Genomic DNA, 25264 nt, shown 5'->3' with positions numbered 1-25264 from the left:
ACTCAGTAGAGAGCAAACCTCCGCCTGGTTGGCAATATCAATCAATGCTGAAGAATCACTTTAAAAATTAAATAATTCTCATATCCGAATCCATATTCAGATCTTCACTAAAGTCGAATCGATTCTTCCTTGTCACACACACAACCTGTCCACCAGGTTTCGTCCAAATCCATCCTTAACTTTTTGAGATATCCCGCAATGTATCGTTTTTGGCTCTATCTCCCAATGGTGAAGAATCACTTAAGAAATTAAATAATTCTCATATCCGAATCCATATTCAGATCTTGACCAAAATCGAATCTATTTGTCCTTGTCAGACACCCAACCGGTCCACCAAGTTTCGTCCAAATCCGTTCACAACCTTTTGAGAATAATTAATTCAAATGTCTTACAATTTTGCAAAAACATCTGAATTTGCATACAGTTTTTATTCTGTTCAGCTCAGTCAAAAATACACTTTTGTCCAAGTGTAAGTGACATCAACCATGCTGTTGGCAGTGCTTCACAAGGATACACAAGGAACCTGGATGCAGGAAGAGGCCATTTGGCCCATCAAACCTGAGCTACAACTACAGCAAGGATACACAAGGAAATTCAACGATCACAGGATTGTTGTTTTTGTTGTTGTCTATATTTCTTACTAGTGTGGTATGCTTACACATTGTAAGCGATAACGAACTGTGTGTGCTTCGTACGTAGGTACATAATAAGTAGAAGCTTTATGATTTGAGGCAAACATCACCGACCTCCTGCTAAATATCAATTTAGGTTTTTATTTCACAGTTTACAGTTATAGAAATTACAATTTTTAAATACCAGATATCGATTGAAGTTTTTTTTTTTGTTTTTTTGTTAACGGACACTTTTACAGTTTTTTTACATACATTTTAATTTACGGACGCTTTCCGACAGTTCTGTGATTTTTCCCCGGTGTACAGGCTTTGATGTCCGTCAGCACGCCAAATTTAAGCTTTCTATGACACCTGGAAGGTACCGAACATTAATATCAGTGAATGGTTGTAATGACCTTTATATATATATATATATATATATATATACAGTATATATATATATATATATATATATATATATATATATATATATATACGTATATATATATATATGTTGATATGGAATTGGTGGTGTTGTTCTATGGCCGTCCCGTATTATCAAATGCCATGCTATCCTATCACCTGTCCTTGACCGGTATATCACCTCGTATGTTTTAAATTAGAATTATTATACGAGAGCTGAAAATATTCTTAAATTGTTTGCAGCATATTTTGTGATTACCTAAGGAAGCATTGTACACTTTTATCCACAACAAATGCTCTATTTTACATATTCTTGAACAAATAACTCGAAAAATTCAAATAATTTATAAACCGAATATAATATTTAAGACTTATCTAAATACCCTGCCTTCCCACACTTCCTCCCCCCAAGCCCTCTCCCTCCCACAGATCTCCCGATGTCCCTGCTCTCAAATGTTGTACTTGTGTGCTTCCTTCTCTCTCCCCATCTTGTCTCCTGCTCCCTTTATTATATGTTGTATGTGTCCGTTTATGTTTTTTTTTGTGATTAATGTTAGCTCTTACACGAGCCTCGATCTTGTATACAAAAAAAAAAAAAGTACAATGTTAAGTAGAATTATAATGAAGAATGATCTGAAATAAAAATTTGAGCGCCACCGCACAATTAGAGTTTGCTTTCGCAATGCTAGGATTATGATTATGGATTAATTGATATTATAATAAAACAAGCGAGTTAACCTCTGTTTCAACACTTGTTTGAGTGTGCTAAAGATGTGGTACTTTTGAGAAGAGTAGGCCATTGTATGCTGTTTCCGGGACAAATTATAAGTTGAGCCTCATGGGAAGGCAAGGGCAAACCACCCAGCATTTCCACATAAGAATTGTAGCTTTTGGATGGAGAGGACACGTGAGTACACACATACACACACACACACACACATTGTGTTTCCTTTGTCTGATTATGACGTCAGATTATCTGTGAAGTCAAATCTTATTGGCTCACCATTTTTTGCCTTGGTTCATACATTAACTATCTACAGAAACAAATACATGTGTTTAAAACTACATAAAGAGCTTTACAATGTGCATGGTATTCCATTAACTGATTTGTCTCATTATAATATAATTATCATTTATAATTATGGTTTTAAAACTAGGTTATAATGTACCTTATAAGGTATAGCTGAGTATACAGAGGGTTATAGGGAAGGGAGTAAAGACCATGTTTTAACCATTGATAGAGAGCGAGTCTCCATCACCGGAGATCCACAGGGCTGGACACAGGCCCTGGCTGAATGTTGCGTGGAAGGTGTGTATCAGTGTCATGGTCTCCACCTGGTAAAACCGAAGAGTTCCTGCTTCTTTGTCGAGGAGAAGGCCGACCTTCATTAGAGGGTCCATGTTGGACACCGAAGCTTTCACGCCATTGTGCCATGCCGAGAGGGTGGCGTTGTACTTGAGCAAGCACCATGAGGAGGGGTTCTCGCCCAGCCAACAATCGGCGCTTTCCCCCTTGCGTTGGATCCCGGGGTAGGTCACACCGACGCGACAATACCTTGCCCGACTCGTGTCTACTTCCCAGTAATGGCGGCCGGAAGTGAACGCGGTGATGCCGAGGACTTGCCACAAGCAGTCGTATCTCTGTGGTAGATCGGGGTAAGATTGGCGTGTCTCCGAAGCCGTCACCATGGTGAGGTCGTTTGAGAGCAATAGCTGGGTGTGTGCGGTCTTCACGTCAAGAGCTTGAGGTTGTCCATCTTCAAAAGAGGGAGGTTAAGGAAGAAATTGGAAAATACGTCATCTCCTCCTGATACTGCTGCTCAGGATTATTCCGGCCACGTAATGACGTCATTTCATATGTAACTTGAACAACTTTATGAAAATCTCAGGTCGGGTTCAAATGGACAATGAGCATTTCTCCGACGAGGTTAAACAATGTTCTGATGTAACAGAGTAAAAAATACTTACAAACTCTACGCAAAATCGTCCGCCCAAGATCTGCCACGTCCAGGAGCCAAGGTAAGTGAAGTTCCGGAATAACGAGAGAGTTGGTTTCGTTAATTCTGCATTCAGGAGCACAGCACATGCTTGGTAAGGACAGGGCCCTAGAGGTATACCATGGCAAATGTAGGGTCTTTGGCATGGAAAATCAAGGTTATAGTCTCACAAAATGGGGGGACTGAACATACAAAGTGTCATTGTTGTACTATGGTAAAACATATAAACATAGAAATACCAAGAAATAAAAGCTGGTCTTCTGTACATTTTCCTCATATTCATATTTTGATCTGAAATCCAAATTTCTTGAGTATATTAAAGCGCGGCGTTACGCGCGCTGCTTGCGAGCAAGGAGGAAGCGGACAAGCGGTAACTTATAAGCGTCTTTATTTCAGGAGCTCACTGTAACACTAGCGCGCTCCGGGCTGCGCGCCCAGTGTATATCCTCAGGCCACGCCTACTCCTCGGGCGTGGCCGCCGCCCACTTGGTGCGCGGAATGATGTCACCACGCCAGTGGGCTTTCGTGTCCGCCACACGTGCCCCCCCAGAATTCCCGCGCACCTGGAGGGCCAGTTTGCGGGGCAGACGGATGACCCGGCCGAAGCGCCCCCTGGCGATCGGCGGCGTCCGGGGTGCAGGGATGCCAGGTGGGATGCCCCTGGCTGCCCCTGGGATGGGTGCAGGACCGGGGGGCGGCGTGGCGGCGGGGCTGGGCGGTGCCGGGGGTCCGCCCGCAGGGGGGCGGCCCCGACGCGGGGGTCGGGCCACTGGCGGTGGATGGTCCACGTCGAGGTGGGCCGGCTTGAGGCGGTCTACAGAAACGCGGTCAGGAGTACCGCCGATGTCCAGGGTGAAGTGCTTCGCCCCGGTCTCCAGCACGCGGAAAGGCCCGTCGTACGGGGGCCGCAGTGGTGTCCGGTGGGTATCGTGGCGGACGAAGACATACTCCGCCGTGCGAAACTCCGGGGCGACGTGCGTCGGTGGGTGCCCGTGGCATGCCGTTGGCACCGGGGCGAACCTCTGGGCGGTCTCTTGCAGAGCGGAGCGCTGCTGTGCCGTGGACCATGGTGCCGTGGAGTCGGGGAGGAACTCGCCCGGCACCCGCAGCGGTTGCCCGAAGACCAACTCCGCCGCGGATGCGCGCAGGTCCTCCTTGGGCGCCGTCCGGAGGCCCAGCAGGACCCAGGGGAGCCTGTCGACCCAGCCGCCGTCGCGGAGGGTGGCCCGGAGCGCGGCCTTCAATGAGCGGTGAAATCGCTCACACAGGCCGTTAGCCTGGGGGTGGTAGGCCGTGGTTCGGTGCAGCCGGACCCCGAGCCCCTGCGCGACCGCCCCCCAGAGCTCCGAGGTGAACTGGGGGCCGCGGTCGGACGAGATGTCTGAGGGGGCACCGAACCGGGCGACCCAGGTGGCGATGAAAGCCTGCGCGACGTCCGCCACCATCGTCGACGCCAAGGGCACGGCCTCCGGCCACCGGGTGGTGCGGTCCACCATGGTGAGGACATGGGTGAAACCCCGCGAGGGGGGCAGAGGTCCCACCAGGTCCACGTGGACGTGGTCAAACCGGCGTTCCGGCACCGTGAACGGGGCCAACGGGGCCTGGGTGTGCCGGTGCACCTTGGCGCGCTGGCACGCGAGGCACGTCCTGGCCCAGCCGTGGACGGCCTTCCAGAGGCCATGCCAGACGAACTTGTCGGCGATCAACCTTTGGGAGGCCCTCGTGCCCTGGTGCGACAGGCCGTGGATGGCGTCAAACACCTGGTGCTGCCAGCCCGTGGGCACGATGGGGCGAGGCCGCCCGAGGGAGACGTCGCACAAGAGGGCCGCGCCCGCGCCGTCGAACGGCACCTCGGTGACGCGGAGGCCCATGACGGCGGTCCGCAAGGCCTGGACGTTGGGGTCAGCGGCCTGGTCCGCTGCCATCCGGGCATAGTCGATGCCGAGGTGGACTGCGTGGGCGACGGCCCGGGAAAGGCAATCCGCCACCGGGTTGTCCTTCCCCGCGACGTGCTGGATGTCCGTCGTGTACTCGGACACGGCCGAGAGGTGACGCTGCTGCTGGGCCGACCACGGCTTGGTGACCTTGCCCATCGCGAAGATCAGCGGCTTGTGGTCGACGAAGGCCGTGAACGCACGGCCCTCGAGCAGATGGCGGAAGTGCCTGACCGCCAAGTGAAGCCCGAGCAACTCGCGGTCGAAGGTACTGTAACGGCGTTCGGGCGGGCGAAGCTGCCGGCTAAAGAACGCCAGCGGTTGCGAAGCTCCACGCACCCATTGCTCGTGCACCGCGCCCACCGCATAGTCCGAGGCGTCGGTGGTGAGGGCGATTGGTGCATCGGGCGCCGGGTGCGCGAGCATGGTGGCATTAGCCAAGGCGAGCTTTGCGCCCGTGAACGCCGTGTCCATCTGCTCGGTCCAGGTAACGTCGCCTTTGCCCGGCTTACCTCGGAGAGCTTCGTGCAGGGGGCGCAGGAGCTGGGCGATACGGGGCAGGAACCGATGGTAAAAGTTCACCATGCCCAGGAACTCCTGCAGCCCTCTGATCGTGCGGGGGCGCGGAAACCCCTTCACCGCCTCCACCTTGGCCGGCAGGGGGACGGCTCCGTGCCTGGTGACACGGTGCCCCAGAAAATCGATTACGGCGACGCCGAACCGGCACTTTGCGGGGTTCACAATCAGGCCATGCTGGCCCAGGCGTTCGAAGAGCGTGCGGAGGTGGCGTAGGTGCTCTCCGCGGGACGCGCTGGCGACGAGGATATCGTCCAGGTAGACGTAGACAAAATCCAAGTCGCGCAGGACGCTGTCCATCAGTCGCTGGAACGCCTGAGCCGCATTCTTCAGACCGAAGGGCATCTGCAGGAACTCGAAGAGTCCGAATGGCGTGATGACCGCCGTCTTCGGGACGTCCTCCGGCCTGACGGGGACCTGATGGTAGCCGCGTATGAGGTCCACCTTTGAGAAGAAGGACATGCCCGCCAAACGGGCGGAAAAGTCCTGCATGTGGGGGACGGGGGTAGCGGTCGGGAGTGGTGGCGTCATTGAGACGGCGATAGTCCCCGCACGGTCACCATCCCCCGCCGGGCTTCGGCACGATGTGCAGCGGCGACGCCCAAGCACTCTCCGAGCGCCGAACGATGCCGAGTCGCTCCAGGGTAGCGAACGCCGCTTTTGCCACCGCCAGCTTCGTCGGCTCGAGGCGGCGTGCCCGGGCGTAGACCGGTGGCCCGACGGTGGGGATGTGATGGGCCACCCCGTGCTTGACGGCCCCCGCCGAGAAGGTGGGCCGCGTGAGGGCCGGGAAGCCGGCGAGGAGGCGGGTGAATGCATCCGCTGCAGGAAGCGTACAGATCAACGTGGCCGGAACCGAACCGTTCGGCAAGCCGCTTGGCAAGCCGCTCGGCGAGCCGCTCATTGAGCTGCTCGACGAGTTGGGCAGGGCACAAGCGAGCGAGCTGAACGTCTCGGCCTGGACAAGACGTCTGCGCTTTACGTTGACCAGGAGCCCATTAGCGCACAGGAAGTCCGCGCCAAGCAGTGCCATGGGCACGTCGGCGGTGACGAACGTCCATCGTAAAACCTGCCCTCCGAACCGCAGAGAGAGGCAGCGTTTTCCGTACGTACGGATGGGCGTCCCGTTCGCGGCAAGCAGCGCGGGGCCCCCGCCCGTGGCGTGCTTGTCTGACGTACCGGCGGGAACGACACTCACCTGCGCTCCCGTGTCGCACAGGTAACGGCGCCCGGATAAGGTGTCCGTGATGAACAGCAGGCTGCTCGAACGGCCGGCGCTCATTGCCACTATTGAGTGCCGGCCCGGGCGTTTCCCGACCTGTTGAAGGAGCATGGCGGATGACACTGCCGAGCCTCGTGGCCGAACTTGGCGTGGAACCAGCATCAGGTGGTGGAGCTGGAGGAGCGCGGCTGGCTCCGCCAGGCCGGTGGAGTTGGTGGGTTTCCCCGCGGTGGCGGTTTTCGCCGCGGCGGTGGGCGGGGCGTGGCGGCGGTCACGAGGTGCGTATCAGCATGCTGCGTATGCTGTGTAAGCTGATGCTGTGGATCAGCATCATCAGCAGCATCAGCCTCGAGGTCCGTGACGGCCGCAAAGTACCTGTCCGCCTCAGCTGCCAATGCTTGGGGTTCCGTTAGCACGGTCCCGGCCAACTCGAGGCGAACCTGCGCTGGAAGTTGGCGACGGAAAAGCGCCCGGAATAGAGAACCGGGGGCTTCGTCGCGCAACAGTGACAGCATATGGTCCATTCGGACCGACGGGCGCGTGTCGCCGAGCTCGGGGAGATCCAGGAGGCGGTCGGCCCGTGCGTCGTCCGTGAGGCCGAACGTGGCTCGGAGTAGCCGCTTGAGTGCCTCGTACTTGTGGCCGTCCGGTGGGTGGCGAAGGACGGACACAACTTGAGCGGCCGTGCCGGGCCCGAGGGAGGCGACGACGTGGCAGTAGTACGTGTCATCGCCGGTGAGGCGCCGAAGCTGAAATTGGGCTTCGGCTTGGACGAACCAGACTTCGGCCTGGGCCTCCCAAAATTCGGGAAGTTTGATGAAGTTGGCCATGGCAATGGCGTCGTGTGTGGAAGGATCGCTCCGGCAGATCCAACGTCGAGGGTCACCAGTAAAGCGCGGCGTTACGCGCGCTGCTTGCGAGCAAGGAGGAAGCGGACAAGCGGTAACTTATAAGCGTCTTTATTTCAGGAGCTCACTGTAACACTAGCGCGCTCCGGGCTGCGCGCCCCGTGTATATCCTCAGGCCACGCCTACCCCTTGGGCGTGGCCGCCGCCCACTTGGTGCGCGGAATGATGTCACCACGCCAGTGGGCTTTCGTGTCCGCCACAATATATTACTATAATTCACCAAATGTCCGTCTGTCCTTCCGTCCGTTCCCAGGTACCGCAAAAACGGCTGAACCGATCGCAACGATATTTTGGGTGGGTAATCCTGGAACCCCCTGGAGTAAAATAGGCAATATTGTTTTTCCATTTTTTTTCCAATTTCCAATTTTTCCAATTTTCCAGTTTTTCCAAACACGATGGAATAATATTTACCGATATGAACAGTGATGTGGCTTTTATTGAAATTCTACAAATACTGTTTAGATTTTGATGATTTGCGTGTGATATGATTTAACGGATGTTTATATAAATCGTTTAAAATAAAAAAAGCCTTCAATTTCTGATATTTTGCTTTTTCATTTTGGCCTCCCAATCAAAGCCCCGCCCGTAGGGAGGGTACCGTTGCTAGTAGCAATAATAACATATTTGACTTCACTGTTCCAATACTTATGGAGGGCACTGTATTATATACATGAATACAGTATGTGGATACTTACTTCTGAACTGTCTAGCCTTGGTTTGAATGCCAACCCAGGTATAAACTGTCACCATGATGTTGTGCAGGTAGGATGAGGCATCAATGTATGTAATGTCCCTTAGATGGACATTAGGCCATGTATCACATCCGCTAGCATTAGTTGGCGCATATTAGAGATCCCATGGTGTTCTTCGTGAACAGGAGGCCAGTCATCGCTGGTACGTGAAAAAAGTACAAATTCTTGCCCACATCATCTTCAGTCGATATGAGCTTGATCTCAGCATGCCTGCGTGTGTCTGTCTGTCCGTCCATCAACAATTGTGCTATAGGGGATTTATTTATACACCGTGCGTACAGGGTCTTCAGAAAGTATCCACACCCCTTGACTTTTTCACATTTTGTTGCGTTACAGCCTGAATTGGCACGTGAAATGCCACGTGAAAGACTCAGAATGGATTAAATTGAGATTTGTTTTGTCACTAATCTACACATAATACCCCATAATGTCAAAGTGGATTTTGCTTTTTACAAACGTTTACAAAATAATTAAAAATGAAATACAGAAAAATCTAATTTACATATGTATTCAACCCCGAGTCAACACTTCGTAGAAGCGCATTTGGTAGCAATTATAGCTTTGAGTCTTCTTGGGTATGTCTGTATCAGCTTTGCACATCTGGATTTGGGGAGTTTCTCCCATTCTTCCTTGCAGATTTGCTCAGGCTCTGTCAATTTTGTCGGGGAGCATCGGTGAACAGCAAACTTCAAGTCTTTCCACAGATTCTCAATGGGATTCAAGTCTGAGCTTTGCCCGGGCCACTCTGGGACTTTCACGTTCTTGTTCTTGAAGCAGTTCCAGTGTTGCTTTGGCTGTATGGTTGGGGTCATTGTCCTGTTGGAACATAAATCTTCAGCACAGTCGAAGGTCTTTTGTATTCTTTTGTATTCTTCGACCACCTAGTCGAAGGTCACAAGGATTTGCCTGTATTTGGCTCCATTCATTGTTCCCTATATCCTTATAAGTCTCCCAGTCCCTGCTGCTGAAAAACATCCCCATAGCATGATGCTGCCATGACCATACTTCACAGTAGGGATCTGTCATACGTACGTAGTGTGTTGCATTCAGGCCAAAACGTTCAATGTTCGTCTCATCAGACCATAGAATCTTTTGCCTAATGCTCTCACTCTGAATCTTTCACGTGCCTTTATGCAAACTCCAGGCGTGCTGTCATGTGCCTTTTTCTCAAGAGTGGCTTCCATCTGGCCACTCTCCCATGAAGCCTAGATTTGTGAAGTGCGGCAGAGATTGTTGTCCTTCCGGCATATTCTCTCATCTCAGCCAAGAAACTCTATAGTTCTGTCAGAGTGGTCAATGGGTTCTTGGTCACCTCTCTGACCGAGGTCCTTCTTGCCCGGTTGCTCAGTTTGGTCGGACATCTAGCTCTAGGAAGTGTCTGGGTAGTTCCATATTCTTTCCATTTCCTGGTGATGGAGTTCAATGTGCTCTTGGGAACTTTCAACACTCTAGAAATTGTTTTATACCTTTCCCAGATCTGTGCTTCCTCACAGTTCTATCTCGGAGTTCTACGGACAGTTCCTTGGACTTCATGGTAGAGTTTTTGCTCTGTCATGCATTGTCAACTGTGGGACCTTATATAGAAAGATCTGTTTTTTCTAAATCATGTGCAATCAATTGAATTGACCACAGGTGTACTCCAATTAAGTTGAGGAGACATCTAAAGAATGATCAAAGGAAATTGGATGCACCTGAGCTCAATTTGGAGTGTCACAGCAAAGGAGTTGAATACTTATATTGACACATTTGAGCTTTTCATTTTTAATTAATGTGTAAAACATTCTAAATAAGTAATTCCACTTTGACATTATTGGGTATTATGGGTAGATAAGTGACAAAAAAAGCTCAATTTAATCCATTTTAAATTCAGACTGCAACACAACAAAATGTGAAAAATGCAAGGGGTGCGAATACTTTCTGGAGGCACTGTATGCTCTCAATCAATTCTGATCGCCATGTTTTTATCAATCAGATGCTAGGTAATCTGCAAACAGTATGATATAGTTGAGCAAGGTGAGGATAGATTGGCCGGTTTTAATTTACAGTTTAAAAGAAACAAAAATATTATCCTTCATCATCTTCTTCTTCACTTGGAACAATGGTGAGTCTCATTCAATCCCATTTCTCATATCGATTAGGTTCCGAAAAAGTTTGCTATATTCAATCCTTTTTTTTTCCCCAACATTTCCATTTTATTCATATAACAGTAATATATCGCCCTATCAAAACACTATACTGTGGCGGACACAAAAGCCCACTGGCGTGGTGACATCATTCCGCGCACCAAGTGGGCGGTGGCCACGCCCGAGGGGTAGGCGTGGCCTCATGATATACACCGGGCGCGCAGCCTGGAGCGCGCCAGTGTTACAGTGAGCTCCTGAAATAAAGACGCTTATAAGTTACCGCTTGTCCGCTTCCTCCTTGCTCGCAAGCAGCGCGCGTAACGCCGCGCTTTACTGGTGACCCCCTTGACGTTGGATCTGCCGGAGCGATCCTTCCACACGCGACGCCATTGCCATGGCCAACTTCATCAAACTTCCCGAATTTTGGGAGGCTCAGGCCGAAGTCTGGTTCGTCCAGGCCGAAGCCCAATTTCAGCTTCGGTGCCTCACCGGCGATGACACGCGCTATTGCCACGTCGTCGCCTCCCTCGGGCCCGGCACGGCCGCTCGAGTTGTGTCCGTCCTTCGCCACCCACCGGACGGCCACAAGTACGAGGCACTCAAGCGGCTACTCCTAGCCACGTTCGGCCTCACGGACGACGCACGGGCCGACCGCCTCCTGGATCTCCCCGAGCTCGGTGACACGCGCCCGTCGGTCCGAATGGACCATATGCTGTCACTGTTGGGCGACGAAGCCCCCGGTTCTCTATTCCGGGCACTTTTCCGTCGCCAACTTCCAGCGCAGGTTCGCCTCGCGTTGGCCGGGACCGGGCTAACGGAACCCCGAGCATTGGCAGCCGAGGCGGACAAGTACTTCGCCGCTTCGGACACGCGGGCGAGAGTCGGCGTGGCCGTCACGGCCCTCGTGGCTGATGCTGCTGATGCTGCTGCTGATGCTGCTGATCCACAGCATCAGCTTATACAGCATACACAGCATGCTGATACGCACCTCGTGACCGCCGCCACGCCCCGCCCACCGCCGCGGCGAAAACCGCCACCGCGGGGAAACCCGCCAACTCCACCGGCCTGGCGGAGCCAGCCGCGCTCCTCCAGCTCCACCACCTGGTGCTGGTTCCACGCCAAGTTCGGCCACGAAGCTCGGCAGTGTCATCCGCCATGCTCCTTCAACAGGTTGGGAAACGCCTGGGCCGGCGCTCAATAGTGGCGATGAGCGCCGGCCGTTCGAGCAGCCTGCTGTTCATAACGGACACCTTCTCCGGGCGCCGTTACCTGTGCGACATGGGAGCGCAGGTGAGTGTCGTTCCCGCCGGCACGTCAGACAAGCACGCCGCGGGTGGGGGCCCCGCGCTGCTTGCCGCGAACGGGACACCCATCCGTACATACGGAAAACGCTGCCTCTCTCTGCGGTTCGGAGGGCAGGTTTTCCGATGGACGTTCGTCACCGCCGACGTGCCCATGGCACTGCTTGGCGCGGACTTCCTGTGCGCTAATGGGCTCCTGGTCGACGTCAAGCGCAGACGTCTTGTCCAAGCCGAGACGTTCAGCTCGCTCGCTTGTGCATTGCCCAGCTCAACGAGCGGCTTGCCAAGCAGCTTGCCGAACGGTTCGGTTCCGGCCACGTTGGTCTGTACGCTTCCGGCAGCGGACGCATTCACCCGCCTCCTCGCCGGCTTCCCGGCCCTCACGCGGCCCACCTTCTCGGCGGGGGCCGTCAAGCACGGGGTGGCCCATCACATCCCCACCGTCGGGCCACCGGTCTACGCCCGGGCACGCCGCCTCGAGCCGACGAAGCTGGCGGTGGCAAAAGCGGCGTTCGCTACCCTGGAGCGACTCGGCATCGTTCGGCGCTCAGAGAGCGCTTGGGCGTCGCCGCTGCACATCGTGCCGAAGCCCGGCGGGGGATGGCGACCGTGCGGGGACTATCGCCGTCTCAATGACGCCACGACTCCCGACCGCTACCCCGTCCCCCACATTCAGGACTTTTCCGCCCGTTTGGCGGGCATGTCCTTCTTCTCGAAGGTGGACCTCATACGCGGCTACCATCAGGTCCCCGTCAGGCCGGAGGACGTCCCGAAGACGGCGGTCATCACGCCATTCGGACTCTTCGAGTTCCTGCGCATGCCCTTCGGTCTGAAGAATGCGGCTCAGGCGATCCAGCGACTGATGGACAGCGTCCTGCGTGACTTGGATTTTGTCTACGTCTACCTGGACGATATCCTCGTCGCCAGCGCGTCCCGCGAAGAGCACCTACGCCACCTCCGCACGCTCTTCGAACGCCTGGGCCAGCATGGCCTGATTGTAAACCCCGCAAAGTGCCGGTTCGGCGCCACCATAATCGATTTTCTGGGGCACCGTGTCACCAGGCACGGAGCCGTCCCCCTGCCGGCCAAGGTGGAGGTGGTGAAGGGGTTTCCGCGCCCCCGCACGATCAGAGGGCTGCAGGAGTTCCTGGGCATGGTGAACTTTTACCATCGGTTCCTGCCCCGTATCGCCCAGCGCCTGCGCCCCCTGCACGAAGCTCTCCGAGGTAAGCCGGGCAAAGGCGACGTTACCTGGACCGAGCAGATGGACACGGCATTCACGGGCGCGAAGCTCGCCTTGGCTAACGCCACCATGCTCGCGCACCCGGCGCCCGATGCACCGATCGCCCTCACCACCGATGCCTCGGACTACGCGGTGGGCGCGGTGCACGAGCAATGGGTGCGTGGAGCTTGGCAACCGCTGGCGTTCTTTAGCCGGCAGCTTCGCCCGCCCGAACGCCGTTACAGTACCTTCGACCGCGAGTTGCTCGGGCTTCACTTGGCAGTCAGGCACTTCCGCCATCTGCTCAAGGGCCGTGCGTTCACTGCCTTCGTCGACCACAAGCCGCTGATCTTCGCGATGGGCAAGGTCACCGAGCCGTGGTCGGCCCGGCAGCAGCGTCACCTCTCGGCCGTGTCCGAGTGGACGACGGACATCCAGCACGTCGCGGGGAAGGACAACCCGGTGGCGGATTGCCTTTCCCGGGCCGTCGCCCATGCAGTCCACCTCGGCATCGACTATGCCCGGATGGCAGCGGACCAGGCCGCTGACCCCGACGTCCAGGCCTTGCGGACCGCCGTCACGGGCCTCCACGTCACCGAGGTGGCGTTCGACGGCGCGGGCGCGGCCCTCTTGTGCGACGTCTCCCTCGGGCGTCCTCGCCCCATCGTGCCCGCGGGCTGGCAGCGCCAGGTGTTTGACGCCATCCACGGCCTGTCCCACCCGGGCGCGAGGGCCTCCCAAAGGCTGATCGCCGACAAGTTCGTCTGGCATGGCCTCCGGAAGGCCGTCCGCGGCTGGTCCAGGACGTGCCTCGCGTGCCAGCGCGCCAAGGTGCACCGGCACACCCAGGCCCCGTTGGCCCCGTTCACGGTGCCGGAACGCCGGTTTGACCACGTCCACGTGGACCTGGTGGGACCTCTGCCCCCCTCGCGGGGTTTCACCTACGTCCTCACCATGGTGGACCGCACCACCCGGTGGCCGGAGGCCGTGCCCTTGGCGTCGACAACGGCGGCCGATGTCGCGCAGGCTTTCATCGCCACCTGGGTCGCCCGGTTCGGCGCCCCCTCAGACATCTCGTCCGACCGCGGCCCCCAGTTCACCTCGGAGCTCTGGGGGGCGGTCGCGCAGGGGCTCGGGGTCCGGCTGCACCGAACCACGGCCTACCACCCCCAGGCTAACGGCCTGTGTGAGCGATTTCACCGCTCATTGAAGGCCGCGCTCCGGGCCACCCTCCGCGACGGCGGCTGGGTCGACAGGCTCCCCTGGGTCCTGCTGGGCCTCCGGATGGCGCCCAAGGAGGACCTGCGCGCATCCGCGGCGGAGTTGGTCTTCGGGCAACCGCTGCGGGTGCCGGGCGAGTTCCTCCCCGACTCCACGGCACCATGGTCCGCGGCACAGCAGCGCTCCGCTCTGCAAGAGACCGCCCAGAGGTTCGCCCCGGTGCCAACGGCATGCCACGGGCACCCACCGACGCACGTCGCCCTGGAGCTTCGCACGGCGGAGTACGTCTTCGTCCGCCACGATGCCCACCGGACACCACTGCGGCCCCCGTACGACGGGCCTTTCCGCGTGCTGGAGACCGGGGCGAAGCACTTCACCCTGGACATCGGCAGTACTCCTGACCGCGTTTCGGTAGACCGCCTCAAGCCGGCCCACCTCGACGTGGACCATCCACCGCCAGTGGCCCGACCCCCACGTCGGGGCCGCCCCCCTGCGGGCGGACCCCCGGCACCGCCCAGCCCCGCCCCCACGCCGCCCCCCGGTCCTGCACCCATCCCAGGGGCAGCCAGGGGCATCCCACCTGGCATCCCTGCACCCCGGACGCCGCCGATCGCCAGGGGGCGCTTCGGCCGGGTCATTCGTCTGCCCCGCAAACTGGCCCTCCAGGTGCGCGGGAATTCTGGGGGGGGGGGCACGTGTGGCGGACACAAAAGCCCACTGGCGTGGTGACATCATTCCGCGCACCAAGTGGGCGGTGGCCACGCCCAAGGGGTAGGCGTGGCCTCATGATATACACTGGGCGCGCAGCCCGGAGCGCGCCAGTGTTACAGTGAGCTCCTGAAATAAAGACGCTTATAAGTTACCGCTTGTCCGCTTCCTCCTTGCTCGCAAGCAGCGCGCGTAACGCCGCGCTTTAATACCATCTATTTATTACGTAAACAAAAATGGCAGAATTTCCCTCTTCCCCTCTGCACTGTATGTATTCTCCATGACTTATGGGTAGCGGACTGATGTGACACGTGCTTCAGAGGGGAGGACCCATGTGACCTCTTATGTGCACATGTAAAACTATATCTATAAGATTGGTATTACCGTCAGAAAAACAACGTCTTATATTCTAGTGAAAATAAAAGTGGAACAGAAGTCCGTACGTATAATCACCCTGTCCAACGTTGTTTCAATAATTAACAATAAATTTTAACAATATGTAAAACTAAACAAAACAAAAGTGACATCAAAACAGAACAAACATGCCCCAGCGACCGAGTTATTTCAACATTAAAATGTCTTACCTTTTCACATGATGATCATGCCCCTGTAAAAAGGAAAACAATTTAATTCAGTTACCTGCACCAAATGCAAAGCATTGAAAGGACTTTGTTGTGGATTCGATTAAATGAAATTTGTGTAGCATCTGCTATGGAGCTCTCTATTTACCATAAGGAAGCTCAAGACCTCCTGGTTGTCCAAGCAGAGCTGAAGGTTCGCCTCCGTCGCCTGGACGTGTTTCAGTTTCCCCTCCATGTTACAACTCCTGTCTTCAATCTCGGCCACCAAGAACCTGGTCTTCTGCTTCAGCTGCTCCAGCACGTCCCCAAGCTCCTCGTCCAACGCTCGGTGCAAATCCCTATACTTGTGCTCTATGTCTCCCTGGATCTCCTCTGCGGACCTCTGATGGAGTTATTAAAGGTCATTGACAGAATGTTATGTTCAATCTGGTGCAATGTCTGTAGCTTTTTACCTTTCATTAGTAAGGTGAGTATTCAAGGTAATTCAGTTAAAGTAAGAGTATCAATTGTCATGAAAAATACAAAAACAATTTTCAATCCCAGCTCATGGAAATTGGAGGAGATAAATGACAGAGGTCAGTAAGTCCATAGACTGATAGAGGATCAATGTGGAATAGGGAGACAAAGACATCCCACAAGAGTGGATGAGTCGCAGAAAGGAGAGGGGTGTGTGGGGGTAAGGGTAGGGTTGGGGGTGGGGGGGGGGGGGGGAGTTATAGGGTCCAAATTGTCAAACAATTAGTGTGCACAGAATAATATTTCTTTCTCTGCTTGTTCATCTTTATATTAATATTCACTCTTCCCAAATTGAAAAAACAATGAGAGTTATCTATCTATAATTCCAGTAATCTCTGTACGTCTGTACGTTTGTACGTCTGTACGTTTGTCTGTGACCGCTGTTTCTCGACAACCACGGGTCCGATATACTTTTAACTTGCCAGGTATATTGCTGGGGACCCGAGGATGTGCCTTTTCAAGGTTTCATATTAATCGGACAATTACTTACCGAGCTATGTCCAAAAAACGATTCAACCAATCAGAGAGCAGCGAACGATCGCGTGTGCCGAACGTGGAGGACACACTCTGCCTCGGATGGCACATTTGACAGCGTATTCATTTATTTCACGTTTGCAAACTATGTTGGCGTTAAACTATGTTTTAAAACTAATAAAACCGAATTTGCGATTCATTCGCTTTCCTGCGCGTTTGTGCACGCGATGGCGATTTCTTTACCAAACTCCGGAAGCCGTTCGCTTTGGACCAAACCATTGCATGTAAATAGAGGGGGGGGGATTGTCACCGTACTCGCAAGCCGTTCGCTTTGGACCAAACCATTTCATGTAAATAGAGGGGGGGGATATAATTTTAGATATAGATATAGTACGGGCAATGCCCTAGTTCTTTAAATTTGACTTATTCGTTAAAAACAACGAATTGTTGTTTTCAAACAATAAAAACGAGTAAAAGTCTCTCTGGAAATTCAGGAATTCCGTGGAGGAGCAGAATAAGTTATACGTGTGAATGTCTCGATGGAAATTGAGGAACTCCGTGGAGGAGCAGGAGAAGTTGTTGCATTCTATAAAAACAACTTACAACTCCATACTAAAATATTGTTGTGGTTTTGGAAAACCCCAGAGTTGCATCCAATATAAGGTAACCTTGAAGTTTAGATATCTCTGTCGTATTTTCTTTCGTTAGATTACCTCTCCCCTCGTATAAGTGGAGTGACTGTAGAATCATGTTTTGCAACTGACTGTTTGAGGGTAAGGTTCCTTCTTTGTGACACTGTTTTTGCTCTGTAAATACCTGCTTTGCCCTGTAAATATGTGTCTTTTGCTAAATCTTGTAAACCTCCAAACTGCCCGATCATCTCTTTCTCTATTGGGTTGACAACAGTGTTATCACATACCTCCACAAGGATAGTGTAACACCGAACGTGCACTCAGAAGATCACATACCTCCACTAGGATAAACACCGAATGTGCATAGTGAATGGGAGTTTTGCCCCACTGTTTCGCTACAGTTAGGATTATTCAATGTCCCACTGACGGTATCGCTCGGCCGTGCTGATTGGGCAGGAGTGGAGTGTTGAGAAGCGCAGGCCTTATCTGGGGGTATTAATTTGCCAGGACGGTAATGCGAGATTTGGGCATAAGGACCCGACCTAAATTAATGGTCTCAGACTACATGTGTGGTTGTTTAGTGACTCGGCATGCCTCAGAGTTATCTGTGGCCTGTCGGTTTCAGAGTCAAAGCAGGTCCGAGAAGAGTCCTCATGACCTGGCAACCAAACCGATAACAACATACAATATTTCATGTCTGTCTATCTGTACGTTTGACGACAATACATTCAGTCATTACTTGTCCAATCTCATCCTAACTTGACAGGAGGACCAAGGGTCACACGATGGAGTTTGTAATGACTTCATTTCCCCCCCCCCCCCCCACCCATCCCCAAGGGGGTTTTCCACCATGGGCGAAATCAATGTCAACGTGTCTCTATGTGATAAGGTGTATAGATAGCTAATCATGGCGTTTTTCAAGGCTGCCTTTAATAACAAAAGCAATAACAACACTAATGATAATAGTGTAGCGTGGTGCTACGCACGCAACTTGTTTGTCAACGAAGGTAAGCCACAACGCATAGGGTCAAAAGAGTCTTTATTCACTAACTCAAACTGTAGCACTGAAGTGCTCGGGGCTGCACGCCCCGTGTATATCCCGAGGCCACGCCTACCCCTCGGGCATGGCCGACACCCTCTTGGTGCGCGGAATGATGTCACCACGCCAGCGAGCCATCGTGTCCGCCACACGCGCCCCCCCAGAATTCCCGCCCACCTGAAGGGTCAGTTTGCGGGGCAAATGGATGACCCGGCCGAAGCGCCCTCTGGCGGCTGGTGGCATCTGGGATGCCGGGATGTCATCTGGGCTGCCCCCGGCGGCACCTGGGATGGGTGCAGGACCGGGGGGGGGGGGGCCGGTGGTTTGGGCGGTGCCGGAGGTCCACTCGCCGGGGGGCGGCCCCGACGCGGGGGCCGAGCCACTGGCGGGGGGTGGTCCACGTCGAGGTGGGCCGGCTTGAGGCGGTCCACGGAAATGCGGTCAGGAGTACCGCCGATGTCGAGGGTGAAGTGTTTCGCCCCGGTCTCCAGCACGCGGAAGGGCCCGTCGTACGGGGGCCGCAGCGGTGTCCGGTGGGCGTCGTGGCGGACGAACACGTACTCCGCCGTGCGAAGCTCCGGGGCGATGTGCGTTGGCGGGCACCCGTGGTGCGCCGTCGGCACCGAGGCGAACCTCCGGGCGGTCTCTTGCAGTGCAGAGCGCTGCTGCGCCATGGACCATGGTGCCGTGGAGTCGGGGAGGAACTCGCCGGGCACCCGCAATGGTTGTCCAAAGACCAACTCCGCCGCGGATGCGCGCAGGTCGTCCTTGGGCGCCGTCCGGAGGCCCAGCAGGACCCAGGGGAGCCTGTCGACCCAGCCGCCGTTGCGGAGGGTGGCCCGGAGCGCGGCCTTCAAGGAGCGGTGGAAGCGCTCGCACAGGACTTTGGCCTGGGGGTGGTAGGCCGTGGTGCGGTGCAGCTGGACGCCGAGCCCCCGCGCGACCGCCCCCCAGAGCTCCGAGGTGAACTGGGGGCCGTGGTCGGACGAGATGTCCGAGGGGGCGCCGAACCGGGCAACCCAGGTGGTGATGAACGCCTGCGCGACGTCCGCCGCCGTCGTCGCCGCCAAAGGCATGACCTCCGGCCACCGGGTGGTGCGGTCCACCATGGTGAGGACGTGGGTGAAACCCCGCGAGGGGGGCAGAGGTCCCAACAAGTCCACGTGAACGTGGTCGAACCGACGTTCGGGCACCGTGAACGGGGCCAACGGGGCCTGGGTGTGGCGGTGCACCTTCGCGCGCTGGCACGCGAGGCACATCCTGGTCCAATCACGGACGGCCTTCCGGAGGCCATGCCAGACGAACTTGTCGGTGACCAGCCTCTGGGAGGCCTTCGTGCCCGGGTGGGACAGGCCGTGGATGGTGTCAAAAACCCGGCGCTGCCAGCCCGAGGGCACGATGGGGCGAGGCCGCCCGAGGGAGACGTCGCACAAGAGAGCCGTGCCCGCGCCGTCGAACGGTACCTCGGTGACGCGGAGGCCCGTGACGGCAGTCCGCAAGGCCTGGAAGTCGGGGTCGGCGGTCTGGTCCGCCGCCATCCGGGCATAGTCGATCCTGAGGTGGAGCGCGTGGGCGACGGACCGGGAAAGGCAATCCGCTACCGGGTTGTCCTTTCCCGTGACGTGCCGGATGTCCGTCTTGTACTCGGACACGGCCGAGAGGTGACGCTGCTGCTGGGCCGACCATGGCTCGGCGACCTTGGCCATCGCGAAGACCAGGGGCTTGTGTTCGACGAAGGCCGTGAACGAACGGCCCTCGAGCAGATGGCGGAAGTGCCGGACCGCCAGGTGGAGCCTGAGCAACTCGCGGTCGAAGGTGCTGTACAGGCATTCGTGCGGGCGAAGCTGCCGGCTGAAAAACGCCAGCGGTTGCCAAACGCCATGCACCCATTGCTCGTGTACCGCGCCCACCGCGTAGTCTGACGCGTCGGTGGTGAGGGCGATCGGTGCATCGAGCGCCGGGTGCGCGAGCATGGTGGCGTTAGCCAAGGCGAGCTTCGCGCCCGCGAACGCCGCGTCCATCTGCTCGGTCCAAACAACGTCACCTTTGCCCGGCTTCCCCCGGAGGGCCTCGTGCAGGGGGCGCAGGAGCTGGGTGACGCGGGGCAGGAAACGGTGGTAAAAGTTCACCATGCCCAGGACCTCCTGGAGCCCCCTGATCGTGCGGGGGCACAGAAACCCCTTGACCGCCTCCACCTTTGCCGGTAAGGGGGTGGCCCCGTGCCTGGTGACGCGGTGCCCCAAAAAGTCGATTTCGGCGACGCCGAACCGGCACTTCGCGGGGTTTACGATCAGGCCATGCTGGCCTAGGCGTTCGAAGAGCATGCGGAGGTGGCGGAGGTGCTCTTCGCGGGACGCGCTTGTGACGAGGATGTCGTCCAGGTAGACGTAAACGCAATCCAAGTCGCGCAAGACGCTGTCCATCAACCGTTGGAACGCCTGAGCCGCATTCTCCAACCCGAAGGGCATCCGAAGAAACTCGAAGAGGCCGAATGGTGTAATGACAGCCGTCTTCGGTATGTCCTCCGGCCTGACGGGGACCTGGTGGTATCCGCGGATGAGGTCCACCTTAGAAAAGAACGACATTTTCGCCAACCAGGTGGAAAAGTCCTGAATGTGAGGGACCGGGTAGCGGTCGGGGGTGGTGGCATCGTTGAGGCGGCGGTAGTCTCCGCACGGCCGCCATCCCCTGCCGGGCTTCGGCACGATGTGCAGTGGCGACGCCCAAGCGCTCTTGGAGCGCCGTACGATGCCCAGCCGCTCCAGCGTAGCGAACTCCGCCTTCGCCACTGCGAGCTTCGTCGGCTCGAGGTGGCATGCGCGGGCGTAGACCGGTGGCCCGACGGTGGGGATGTGATGTTCCACCCCGTGCTTGACGGCCACCGCCGAGAAGGTGGGCCGCGTGAGGGCCGGGAAGCTGGCGAGGAGGTGGGTGAACTCGTCCGCTGCCGGAAGCGTACAGACCAACCTCGCCGGGACCGAACCGCTCAGCAAGCCGCTTGGCGAGCCGCTCGGTGAGCCGCTCAGGGAGCTGCCTAACGAACTGCTCAGCGTGCAAGCAAGCGAGCTGAACGTTTCGGCCTGGACGAGGCGTCTGTTCTTCACGTCCACCAGTCACCCATTTGCACATAGGAAATCCGCACCGAGCAATGCCATGGGCACGCTGGCAGTTACGAACGTCCATTGAAAGCATTGCCCTCCGAACCGCAGGGAGAGGCAGCGCTTCCTGAATGTGCGTATGGGTGTACCATTGGCTGCAAGCAACGCGGGGCCCCGGCCCGCTTGTCGGACGTGGAGGCGGGGATAACGCTCACCTGTGCACCTGTGTCGCAGAGGAAGCGACGCCTGGACAAGGTGTCCGTGACAAAAAGGAGGCTGCCGGAAAGGCTGACGCTCAAAGCCGCTACCGAGCGCCGGCCCGGGAGTTTCCCGACTTGCCAAACGAGCACGGCGGGCAACAATTCCTAGCCTTGTGGCCAAACCTGGCGTGGAAACGGCACCAGGTTTGCGGCGGAGGCGGAGGCCGCGGTTTTTGCGGTGGTGGTGGGCAGGGCGTGGCGGCGGCCACGAGGTGTGCATCGGCATCAGCCTCGGGATCCACGAGGTGTGCATGCGTATCAGCCTCGGGATCCGCGACGGCTGCACCGAAGCTCGCCCGCGTGTCACAAGCCGCGAAAAACTTGTCGGCCTCGACGGCCAGAGCGCGGGGTTCCTTTATTTTGGAACCGGCCAACGCGAGGCGTACCTGTGCCGTCAGCTGGCATAGAAAGAGCGCCCGGAATAAAAAATCCGGGGCTTTGTCACCCAGTAGCGAAAACATGTAGTCCATCCGGACCGATGGTCACGTGTCGCCGAGTTCGGGAAGGTCCAGGAGGCGGTCGGCCCGCTCGCACTCTGTGAGGCCGAACGTGGCGATGAGGAGACGCTTGAGCGCCTCGTACCTGTGGTCGGCTGGTGGGTTCCGCAGGACGGACACGACTCGGGCGGCTGTGCCGGGCCTGAGGGTGGCGATGACGTGGTAATAACGCGTCTCATCTGCCGTTACACCTCGAAGTTGGAACTGTGCCTCGGCCTGCATGAACCATACTTCGGCCTGAGCTTCCCAAAACTCAGGGAGCTTCACCGCTACCGCGTTGTTGGCCATGGCGCGTTCTGTGGTCAGCGACGGCTGAACCAAAAGGGGTCACCAATGTAGCGTGGTGCTACGCACGCAACTTGTTTGCCAACGAAGGTAAGCCACAACGCGTAGGGTCAAAAGAGTCTTTATTCACTAACTCAAACTGTAGCACTGAGGTGCTCGGGGCTGCGCGCCCCGTGTATATCCCGAGGCCACGGCTACCCCTCGGGTGTGGCCGACACCCTCTTGGTGCGCGGAATGATGTCACCGCACCAGCGAGCCATCGTGTCCGCCACAATAGCATAATATTAGTCATTACAAAACAATATTAATACCAATAATATCCCCACTCCCCAAGGGGTTTTCCCTCCTTGGACAAACGTGTAAATGTGTACATGAATAGCTTATCATGATGTTGCGTAAGCACCTCCACCAAAAAAAAAAAAAAAATTAGAAACCACAAACACGTATGATTACCTTTTAAAACAGTCGCTACTGCTGAAAGGGAGGAAACACGACGTTCTTGAGGCATTATATGCTTATTACATCCCCCACAGACGAATGGACCCGATCCTAGATCTACTGTAATCTACGAGTATATACCCCAGAGAGGATAATATGACACTGTCCCTCCCTTAGGGAGTGGGTGTACTAGTTGTATAAAACAATGACTTATTCTATAAAAACAATGACTTGTTCTATAAAAAAACAGACTTGTTTTTTTAAAAAACAATGACATTCTTTAAAAACAATGACTTATTCTTTAAAAACAATGCGTTGTTCTATAAAAACAATGACTTATTCTTTAAAAAAAACAATGACTTATTCTTTAAAAAAAACAATGACTTATTCTATAAAAACAATGCCTTGTTCTATAAAAACAATGAGTACAATGACTTATTCTTTTAAAAATGACTATTCTATAAAAACAATGACTTATTCTTTAAAAACAATGACATGCTTTAAAAACAATGACTTGTTCTATGAAAACAATGACTTGTTCTATAAAAACAATGACTTATTCTATAAAAACAATGACGTATTCTTAAAAAACAATGACTTATTCTTAAAAACAATGTCTTGTTCTATAGAAACTGACGTATTCTTTAAAAACAGACTTATTCTGTAAAAACAATGACTTACTTTATAAAACAATGACGTATTCTATAAAAACAATGACTACTTCTATAAAAACAATGACTACTTCTATAAAAACAATGAGTGTTATTGAGAAAAATGAAAGTTCTTTTTTTTAAATGACAGCCAAAAACAATGACTTACTCTGTAAAAGCAATGCCCAATTCTATAAAAACAATGAGTTATTGAAAAAATTGAAAGTTTTTTTTTAATGTCAGCTAAAAACAATGACTTACTCTGTAAAAACAGACTCATTCTATAAAAACAATGACTTACTCTATAAAACAATGACTTATTCTATAAAAACAATGACTTATTCTATAAAAACACGAGTTATTGAGAAAATGAGTTATTTTAAAAAATTGACACCCAAAAACAATGACCTTGAGAGCACACAATGAGTTCCAAACAATCAAAGGGATTGATTTGCATAGAGCAATAGAGTCCATACAGTATCAATAGGAAATTCACTCATGCTGCACCACTATGATCACAGGTGATCCTTTAGTACCTGTACATCCGTGCAGGCGCTTTTCAGGTGCACGATATGAATTCCAATCCTCTTCTGTAAATCTAGGAGTCTATCTTGACCCGCCAGCAATGACTTCTGCAACACAGGAAATAAATGGAACAATACATTTATTTTTAAAATCAATATGTGGAATTATATTCACAAGTGAGATTCTGGAATTACCATGTTGTTTTATTTTTCATTCATTTCTGGGATGTGGGTGTCACTGGCAGGGTTGGCATTTATTGCTCATCCCTAATTGCCCTAAGAATGAGGTGCTGGGGTTGCCTTCTTAAACGGCTGCAGTCCAAGCAGTGGTGGTGCTCCCACAATGGTTTTCCAAATATCGGGAGTTCCGATGTTTAGACCGCTCGACGATGGAGGAACGGTGAAACACTTCCAGGTCGTCATATTGCGTGACTTGGGGAGGAACATGGAGGCATTAGTGCTTCCAGGCGTCTGCTGCACTTGTTCTTCCAGAATGTGAAGGTCACTGCTTTGAGAGATGCTGACAAAATAGCCTTGGCAAATTTCCTGGTCTCGCGGATAAAAAATTTTGAATTATTTTGAAAGTATTTTTGCCTTATATTTTACACGTCTTCTTCCAACTCCACCAACGGTTCTGAAAAGAAGAGACTCACTACTACTACTACTACTACTACTACTACTACTACTACTTTAATGGCACCAATTAATGTCTGCCACCTTCCCGTGGGGTCGACCGGCAAACATCCTTGGACTAAGTCCTCTATGAACTGGCAGACCATGCTATTATTCGACTGAAGGTGGCTTGGGTTGGAATTAGCAATCTGTTCACAGGAAGCTGGGGGTCTTCAGGGCGGAAGTGAAGTTCTAGGTTTGGAAGCACATTAGTCCAGGAACCCATCCTCAGGGAGGTCATCAAGACGAATAGAGAGAGTGAGCTTTGTTTTATTATTTTTAAACAGGTGCAAGCTGCAGGGTGGGCTCCAAGTCGGGAAGTTTCATCATCCCTCAAATGGGCTTAATTTGAGCAATTTTGGTCCATTAGTAGCATTGTTAGGCCATTGAATGGAAGAGTCGTTCAAGATAACGAGCAGAGTGATTTCACCTTTAAAACCCAAAAGCTCAAAATGGAGGTTTAGCCGATAATGTGAAAAAGACCTAAAAGCCTTCGCTGAGTCAGGGACATTGTTTAGTCAATAATGGTATTTCTGGTGTGTTCCATGATCATCATAATGCTGGGATTCTAGGAAGTCGAAGATACCGTTCACAATTGCT

The 25264-nt window shown here is 54.1% G+C and overlaps 1 protein-coding gene across 1 annotated transcript in view; it reads right to left on the bottom strand.

Moving 5' to 3' along the window:
• Positions 1-1474: 1474 nt before the first annotated feature.
• The window catches only part of LOC137427172 (nuclear factor 7, brain), a 44737-nt gene continuing 20947 nt past the window's right edge, over positions 1475-25264 (bottom strand). The window contains exons 2-6 of the mRNA XM_068116407.2: positions 24005-24100; positions 15728-15961; positions 15583-15605; positions 3003-3097; positions 1475-2791 (exon numbers count right to left, since the gene is read on the bottom strand). Of these exons, the coding sequence (XP_067972508.2) occupies positions 2262-2791; positions 3003-3097; positions 15583-15605; positions 15728-15961; positions 24005-24100 (978 nt within the window). The 3' untranslated portion in view covers positions 1475-2261. The remainder of the gene's footprint in view (positions 2792-3002; positions 3098-15582; positions 15606-15727; positions 15962-24004; positions 24101-25264) is intronic.

This window comes from Myxine glutinosa, chromosome 5 (genome assembly GCF_964187855.1).
Source record: "Myxine glutinosa chromosome 5, kmMyxGlut1.1, whole genome shotgun sequence".
Lineage (NCBI taxonomy): Eukaryota > Metazoa > Chordata > Myxini > Myxiniformes > Myxinidae > Myxine > Myxine glutinosa.
The sequence above is the reverse complement of the archived record's forward strand: the minus strand, read 5'-3'. Positions and strand labels throughout refer to the sequence as shown.